The sequence below is a fragment of the Hevea brasiliensis genome, chromosome 4 (assembly GCF_030052815.1).
Source record: "Hevea brasiliensis isolate MT/VB/25A 57/8 chromosome 4, ASM3005281v1, whole genome shotgun sequence".
Lineage (NCBI taxonomy): Eukaryota > Viridiplantae > Streptophyta > Magnoliopsida > Malpighiales > Euphorbiaceae > Hevea > Hevea brasiliensis.
Window position 1 is genome coordinate 114,257,159 of NC_079496.1, and position 9,438 is coordinate 114,266,596.

Consider the following 9,438-nt stretch of genomic DNA (forward strand, 5'->3'; position numbering starts at 1 on the left):
CCTTTTTGGCAAAAAAACCCGAAGTATTTGCTCATTTCAATATTGGAAGAAGTTGCTCAATTTCATGGGCTACAGCTACCCTGGCTTGCTGGTACATATGGATTTATGACGCATTCAACGTTTGCTTCGACTTATACAGGGATGGAGAAAAGCATCATCATCATTATCTCATATCATTATTGCAGCCAATGATCCAGTAAAACATTATTATCCCAGTACTGCACTCTGCTGTGTGGTCCGTCACGTTCATGGGGCTGGTACAAATTTGTGAACGTGTTGAATTTCGAGCCTGGATATAAAAATATAACTGCCACCCGTCACGGAGCCAAGAATTTAATTTTGGGTCCGATTAAAATTTATTATTTATTAAATAAATAAAAATTAATGATAAATTTTTTTACAAGAGTTAATATGTTATTAAAATTAATCTATAATAATAAAATTAAATATCTTAATTTTTTTTAATAAAATGATTTGCTAAAAATTAAATAAAAGTATTATTAATTTAAAAATATAATAAATGTGTTATTTTATGAATTATTACGATGACCTAAAATTAAAAAGTTTATTTAATTTATCTCAAATTTATTTTTTGTAAAACAATAATGAAAAGTAAATTTAATTAAAAAAATATAAAAAATTATTTTAACCATTATAAATTTAGATATATTTTATCATACTCTCACACACACATATATATAATTTAAAAAGTGAGAAACTACCTTATTTGTTCACGAGAATACAACGATTAAATTATCGATTTCATTAAAATGATAAAAATTTAATTAATTCAATTAAAATAGAGACGGAACTAGGAATCTATCATTTGAGGAAAAGGAATAAATATTAATAAGAAACAAATAAAATTTTTATAAAAATATAAGAACTAAAATAAAAAGATAAAATATTAATATATTAAAATTAAACTATGAATGGAATTTATACAAAGATAAAAATATTGAAGGAACAAACAATAATTGTGTAAAAAATATATTAAAATTTTAATTTTAAAAATTATAGAGGGTAAATAATAATTTTTTTTAAAAAAATAATACATTAAATTTATGGGTAATTTTTTAATTTTAGAAACTTATGGGAGGGGGGTCTCCAAGTAATTCTGCCTTTAAATTAAAACCTGCTTTAACGATATAGTATAAATTATTTTATTAATAAATTATAAAGTAAGAAACTAATTTATTTGATTTTAAAAATATATGGATTGAATTGTATACTTCATAAAATATTAAGTACTAAAGTATAAATTATTTTATAAAATATTTATTTTTAAAAAATTATCAATATACCCCTAAAAATTTTTAAAGTTTCAGGGGATCCTTGCCCTACTCTCCCTCCGTCCATGACTGCCAGGAAATTAAATCGCCAGGCTCCACTCCTATGTAACATGAGTGGATAAAACAGACCATCAACTCTAACTACTTTAGAGTTTATGAAAACAATTCTACAAAGCTCAATGATAATCCCCTTCGCTAATCCCCTTCGCTCACTGAACATGACTTTTGATTTGTTTTGAAATGTACTGAAAAGGCCTTTTATGTGCATTGTTATTTATTTCATCAAATATACTTATGTCATCATCAATACCAATCCATTTATAGTTCATTTTAGATTGCGTCTATGAGAGAGAGAGAGAGAGAGAGAGAGAGAGCACAGCTTGTCACTTTTTCTATTAGGGTGATCGTTGCATCTGCCATGCAATAGCTTTAAAAGCTAACTGACAGCTGAGGGTTCTATTAATGTGATCGTTGCATCTGCCATGCAATAGCTTTAAAACCTAACCGACAGCTGAGGGTAAGTTCATTGCTAAGCCATTCCTATCACTGAGATTCGTATGCGTGTATTTTTTTTTCTTCTATAAAAAAATAAAAACATCAGTGTGTGAATGTCTGTGATTGATCATTGGCTCACCCTGATCCACGTATCGGGACTGTGTGTGAGTGTCCGTGATTGATCATGGGCTCACCTTGATTCACGTATCGGATTGGCGCTTCTGAGTGCCACACTATCAGCGAAGCATGCATGTGTGCCGTTTATTATCATGTTTTAATGGTGATTAATTTCTATCACTAAATCTTATGTGTGGGTATTTTCTCAAAAAAAATATAAAATTGAAAATTCAATATTCAATTTCAGTATAATGAATAAAGCAAATTGAATCACTCTTTCCATTAAAACAATAATTTCATTTAAAGCAAATGCATATCAAAGGGAGCTTTGTTTAATTGCAATTTTTTATAATTTATTTTTTTAATATTAATTAATAATATGGAAATAGAAAATAATATTTTTATATTTTTAATTTTATTTAATTATAATTTTCTATTTTTAAATTAAAAACATGAAAATATAAAAAATAAATTTTCTAAATAATTAAAATTAATTATAATAATTTAATTTTAATTAATTATATGAAAATAAAAAAATATATTTATTATTTTTCAATTTAATTTAGTATAATTATTATAATTTTTATTTTTAATTAATTATATATGAAAATATAAAAATAATTTTTTTTATATTTTTAGTTTAATTAATAATATTGAATAATAAAAAAATAAAATTTTTGATGTTTTTATTTAATTAATTATACAATGTAAAAATAATATTTTAATAATAAAAAAATATATAAATTCAAGAGTAGATTCATCGGGACGAAAACATGGATAATTTGAAGTTCAATTAACAATGACTCTAATCAACCCCAAGATACACAAGATGACCCAAAATATCAGAAGACAGAGGTCAGCATTAAATTCATTGACCGAGACAATACATGAGGAGACCTAATTATGAAACATGACTTAATTAAATAGTTATCTTAATTTATATATTCATTATAATTATAATTTTATTTCATGTTATTATATAAGATATTCTTAGGATAAATTATTGTATTCCAATTGATTTTTTTTAGGACTATGCAAGTAAGTTCGTCATATACAATAAAAAAAATCAAATTAATTATTTACAGACAATTTCATTATAATAACAATTTAATTGTTATTCTAACATTGTGCTAGTGAAGATTATAAAAATTAATATGTTTAAATTTTCTAAGCTAGCATATTTTAAAAAATATATAAAAAATTTTCAATTATTATTAACAATAAAAATAATAAATATAACCTAAATTAATGCCACATAAAATTTAAGGAATAAAACTCAATTTGCTCTCTGTATTTATTAGAAATGTTCAATTTAATCTATTTTTAAATTTTAATCAAATTTAACTAATAAGTTTGATTTAATCTCAAATTAGCTCAAACTCTCTCATTTGATTGCATTCACCATTTTTTTAATATTTAATTATATATTTATTTAATATTAAAATATTATTTTTATATTGTATAATTAATAAACAAGTTTTGCCTGCACATTTCACCTCAATAAAATTCACTGCTTATTAATAATTTTTTTAAAACTAACCCTCTTTTAGTAATTTTGTTTTCAAAATATACTCATTCGGTAAAAAGCTCCATCAAAGGGATCTTACAAATATGAGAAGTTAAATTGTACTGATCAACCCCCAACTATACCCATTCATTCCAAGTCTCATTCAAACCTTAAATAATAGGCGCCCATGAGGGACGGGGCAAAGTTATACTCAAGTGGGCTCTACCTAAGGCTAATTATTTGATATATCATTATACTCAAGTGAGCTCTACACTAAAATTAATTATTAGATATACCGAGAGTATTAAAAAATAGTGCTCATTTTTAAGAATATAATCTCTCGTACCTTGAGAATGTAATATGAGACTACGTCAGTCTCTTGCCTTTCTAGAGCTACTGCCTGCAAAGTTCCAGGGCATGAATGAGTATATTTTAGTGGTTTGATGAATATGAATTTTAACTCTGTAAGATATGAATATCTGCAGGATAATTCTAATTTAGTTGTCTTCTCACCTTCATGTAGACATCAATATCAGGGTCTGGTTTGATATTCGCGGCCTTTTCCCTTCTTGATAATTCTGCTAGCATTTCTGCATAATTTTACAATTCAATAATGAACTATTAATTCAAGCCCTTCCATAACTTCTTTTACTTGTCTGAGGATTATATCAAAAGAATTATGGCGTTTTTTCTAACCATAACGAGGTCCAACCCCTTGGCGCCTTGCAGAGAAAGCCAGAGTTTCTCTTACAGTCATTTCTGGTATATGAAGATCATATTGACTTATATAAGCTGCTGTTCTCTGCGGCACAAACTCTTCCATTCCATGTCCATTGTACGTAACTCTTCCTAGAAACTGAGATTTCACAAAATTTGAAATATATCAGATCATGAATCTAATTAACACTTTCTCAGGAAAGCTAAGTTTGTGCCATGGATGAATTTCTATGTCCTTACTTTGAGGTCTTTTTTCCAGCCAAAGCTAATAGTAACGTAGTCTTGCCTGAGCTTGGCGGGCCTAAGAGTAGTGTCATTCTGCAAAGTTTGGGTTGATCAATTACTCATGTGAGAGATAACTTAAAACATATATACCTCTCAATGCGATCCCTAAGCTTCAACAAGAATTTCTCATTATCTCTCTCTGCAATTTTCCCCAGCCTTTCCAACAGATTCCTTCTCTCTATTAATCCAATCCTATTTATATCGATCTCTTTTTCATCTAGTATACCTCTCCTTGTACGTAAATACGTAGGCAATCTCTCCACAGCAGCCCATTTGAGTGCTTCGTCATTATCTGGGACATAATGAGAAGACTTGGAGAAAACTTCCATGTTATTATTTGTCCAACCATTGAAACTGCGTATTCGTCCACTACTAATGACTTTACCTATATCACTTCTCTCCATTGTTATTTCCCAATGTCGTTTAACTTGATACAGATAGTCACCTTACAAGAAGAATTAAGTATTTTCTCATTTCAATATTTCAAGTCTGGCTAGCTGGTATATATGGATCTATGACACAATATACCATTTGGGATCTGATATGCAATCTCATTAAGAGCAAAGGGTAAGGATGTACTCTAACCTGATGGTGCAACCCTGTGACACTGACTGAAAGCTAAGAAGAACAAAACAATTCATGCACAATGAATGAGTTTTGGCTTAGAGATACGGAACGGAATTTTCAAGACCATGACATCAACTAATCCCTGAAGGTATAAATCCCTTGTGACACTGACTGCACCAAAAAAAGAATTCAGAAGCATATGCAACGGTTGGCGAGCAAAGGTGTTATTAAAAGTTTAGAACAGTGGATATTGGCATACCTTTCCTGGCAATTTAATGAAGCGTAGCTAATACTTAATTTATGCACTGTCTTCCTCTCTTTCCCATCATTTTGTAATTACTGTTGTTTCTATGTATGGGAAACAAGCGTTGGAGAGGTTTTGACTTACACGATCAAGAAAAGTATCATTATTCCAATTTGCAAATTACACCATACTGTGGGGTCCGTCACCTTCATGGCTCTGTATTAATATGTAGACGTGATCAATTCTGATGCCAGGAAATTAAATTGCCAGGCCCCAGATAAAACTCATCTCCAATTCAACATCTCTATTCATACATTTATTTCAATACGAGTACTAATCTATCTAGTTCATTTATTGGTTCCCATTAAAATGGTTGGACAGAAGCGTAGAATGAGATCATCTTCAAGTAACCTAACCATCTCATCCTCTGGGAGAGTAACCATGATCAACCTGCTCATTTCACCCTCACCCCGTCTCCATGGAAGGACCAAAACCTGACCTGCTCCAGCTGATGGTTCCACGTGATAAGAAACACGAATAGGTGCATAACCATCTTCAAATGTGGCCAAATATGGGTCCACTTCCTCCAAGCTACCACATATCAGATCACAACCGTTCATCAGAGGAGGATATTTGCAATCATTAGATGTAAGCCACTCGATCAAGTCCATGATCCCCTCAATGTCCATTTTTGCCATCACTTCTTCAATAGCCTGAGTAGCGCCTGATAATAATTTATCTTCTCCTGAATAATCTGCTTGGACATTGTTATAAACCATGCAATTGCCGAAGAACCCTTTATCAAGGCCCAACACATTCCTCATATCCAGACATATACACATATCAATGAGCCCATTTCCTTTTCCCTTAACCTTGCTTACACAAACCCAAAAGAGCCCAGATAGTACCTGGAAGGGTGATGGGCTTGGGTGGTCAGGTGCACTAGTGGTTCGAGCCATGGCTATGCAGGCTCGGACCATAGGATCTGGAAACACTAGAGCGATGGTTGCGAACCCTGTGGATGTGACCGAATTTGTTTTCTCTATGATGGAACTGTAGTAATTGATCAAGTGGGTGTAAGGCTGGCGGTTGAGATTTTTGTTGCCGGGCCTCCGGGGAGGCAGTGGGTGGAAAAAAGGAGGACTAATCATTTTTCCAACTAAGGTTGTGTCAGCCCAGGCCTTGATGAACATGGTGGCACAAGTGGGATCAGCTAGAAGGTGGAAGCAGCTCAAGCCAATTGCTAAGCCACCTCCTTCAAATTCTGTCAGCTGAAGGGAAAAAAAAAATTATTGTCACTCATAAGACTAACCCAAAAACGAAACCAATTTGGATGGTAAAACATACTTTGATTATACCTAAACATAGAAGGTGGACCAAAAATAAGGCTTATGAAACATTTCTTCCCAGTGAATAAGCTTGAGCTCCTTCTCCCTGTCTACACTCTCCAGCCACTGCTCTACGCTTCCTTTAGCTCTAGCTTCCACCATCCTTAATCCTGCGTCATTACACTTGATCATCCAATGCCCATCTTGGTCTTTCAGCAACCTTCCAGTCGCTGCCGGAAAACAAGTGAGCGTTTCTGACATGGATTCTCTCAGCTTCTTAGTCATTTCTCCAAGCTTCCTCCCTTTTGGAGTTTGAAAATAGTACACAATCCTTAAGTGGTTTCGCTCCATAAGGCGATCAAGAACTGATAAAGGGTAGGATTTTCCTGGTTGCACTGGTTTGGAGCTTACCACAGTACGTTTGCAAATGCATGTGACCTCAGCCATTGTTAATTGAGAATTTTATAGGATTTCTAATTGTGTTTATATTTTCCCCCCTGTATGTGCAATTTATTATGAGAATAGATGGTGATGGAAACATGTTTCAAATGACCTTGTTTCAAGGTTATAATTACCAGAAAAAACAAACCTTTTTGTACATTTGTGGAAATGATATTTTCATGATCCATTCATGAAGCTAACTATTAAGACTGCATGTTAACTTGTTAACTGGCTAGAAATTCTTGCCTAGACCACCATGAATGTGAGACTCATGTATTTAATACGTGGGTTCTACCATGCAATTCTGTCTTGAGTTTACGGTAAACCGAGTTTAAAGAAGAAAAATCATGGTATATGCCAACTGGATCGGTACTAATTACATGGTCCAGTGACTAATGGGATGCTCTGTGCCCAAACAAAAGCTGAAATCTGCTGCTAATTCTCCACTAAAGCTTTGAAGCTTTAAGCAAAATAGTACAACACATGTTTGTTACAAGCTTCATTATGTTACAACCTGAAGAGTAGTTTCCTTCAAGTATAAATTATTAGAGATTGATTCAAAGTGACAGTTGTTTTATTTTCTGACTTTATCTTAGGCACGTTTTGTTTTTCTTCCTAAAATTCTGGTTGTTTGTTAGTAGTGGGAGCATTTTTGATTTAGTGCCAATTAATTCTGCTATTTTATTGTTTTTAGTTATTGTGTTAAGCCTATTTAAAGGCCACTTTGGTTCATGAATAACATGTCTTTGTATGTCAAAAGCTTTTTGCAGATTTGTGCCCACCATATGTTTGATTAAATTTCTCTTTGAGAACTAGTTATCTCTTTGCTGTCCTCACTTTATTGCTTGCTGTGATTACTTTATTTTGCAGCATTTGTGAGTTCTAGTGAGCCATCTTACGTTCCTTTCACAACAGGAGTGGTATCAGAGCCTGGTTCGATTGTAACCGGGCGTACGACTCATGGCATCTAACGGCAATGCAATGAATATTTCTCAACCATCAATTCCAATCTTCAAAGGTGAATGCTATGAATTCTGAAGCATCAAAATGAAGACATTGTTCAAGTCTCAAGATTTGTGGGACTTGGTTGAGAACGGGTATCCTGAACGAGATGAAGAGGCTAGACTTAAAGAAAACAAGAAAAGGGACTCCAAAGCACTGTTCTTCATCCAGCAAGCAGTGGATGAGTCAATTTTTTCAAAAATAGCGGCAGCAAATACAGCCAAAGAAGCATGGATGACCTTGCCGACGGCGTTCCAAGGTTCCTCAAAGGTAATCACAGTAAAACTCCAATCACTTCGCCGTGATTTTGAAACCTTGCAAATGAAAAGCGGAGAATCAGTGCAGGATTTTCTGTCTAGAGTATCTGTAATAGTTAATCAAATGAGGTCTTATGGAGAAGTAGTTACTGATGTGACTGTTGTTGCAAAAGTGTTGCGCAGTTTAACTCCAAAGTTTGATCATGTAGTGGCAGCTATTGAGGAGTCGAAAGACTTGGCTACTTACTCGTTTGATGAACTAATGGGATCTTTACAATCCCATGAGGCAAGGTTGAACAGGGCAAATGAAAAGAATGATGAAAAGGCTTTTCAAGTGATGGGGGAGTCATTTAAACAACAAGATGACTCAAGGAAGGCATTAACCAGAGGACGTGGTAGAGGAGGATATCGCGGCAGAGGTGGTGGCAGAGGTGGTAGAGGTAGAGGCAAAATTGGTGGACAAGATGAGCAAGGGCCAACAACAGAGAGGCAGAAAAATTACAAGAGCAATATCTAGTGCTATAATTGCAAGCAGTATGGGCATGTGAAGGCAGAATGCTGGAGGAAAGAAAAGCAAGCAAATTTTGCAGAAGATGAGGAAGAGCTCTAGCTATTTATGGCCTCTCAAGATGACAACAAAGCCTCAAGTGACATCTGGTTTCTGGATAGCGGGTGTTCCAATCATATGACTCGAATAAAATCTTTGTTTAAGGAGCTTGACGAGTCATACAAACTGAAAGTGAGACTTGGTGATGACAAACAAGTGCAAGTTGAAGGCAAAGGCACGGTGGCAATAAGCAAAGGCCACGGTAATGTGAAGCTCCTTTACAATGTTTATTTTATTCCTTGTCTATCACAAAATTTGTTAAGTGTCGGACAACTTGTAGACGTGGATATTCAATTATGTTTGATGATGGCTCATGTGTGATTAGAGATAAAAAATCAGAACAGATTATTGTAGATGTTCACATGGCACCAAACAAGCTTTTTCCACTTGAAATTTCCAGTGTTGAAAAACATGCTCTTATTGTCAATGAAAATACAGAGTCTAGATTATGGCATTTACGGTATGGGCATTTGAATGTAAAGGGTCTGAAATTACTGAGTCAAAAGGAAATGGTTTTTGGGTTACCTAGAATTGAGTCATTAGATTTGTGTGAAGGGTGTGTATATGGGAAACAATGTA

General features: G+C 33.4%; 1 protein-coding gene and 1 pseudogene across 1 annotated transcript; one reads left to right on the forward strand and one right to left on the reverse strand.

Moving 5' to 3' along the window:
* Window positions 1–4,861: 4,861 nt before the first annotated feature.
* On the reverse strand, window positions 4,862–7,021 carry LOC110654081 (protein ECERIFERUM 26-like; annotated as a pseudogene).
* A 734-nt stretch (window positions 7,022–7,755) lies between these two features.
* Window positions 7,756–9,130, forward strand: LOC131179345 (uncharacterized). The gene is made up of 2 exons (XM_058146062.1): window positions 7,756–8,265; window positions 8,462–9,130. The coding sequence occupies exons 1-2, from the start codon at window positions 8,226–8,228 to the stop codon at window positions 8,767–8,769; spliced, it is 348 nt and encodes a 115-aa protein (XP_058002045.1). The 5' UTR covers window positions 7,756–8,225; the 3' UTR covers window positions 8,770–9,130.
* Window positions 9,131–9,438: the final 308 nt, after the last annotated feature.

Coding starts and splice junctions, on each gene's coding strand:
- LOC131179345 (XM_058146062.1), top strand. CDS start 8,226: ATGGATGACCTTGCCGACGGCGTTCCAAGGTTCCTCAAAG. Junction 8,266..8,461: donor CGTTCCAAGGTTCCTCAAAG/GTAATCACAGTA, acceptor TTGATCATGTAG/TGGCAGCTATTGAGGAGTCG.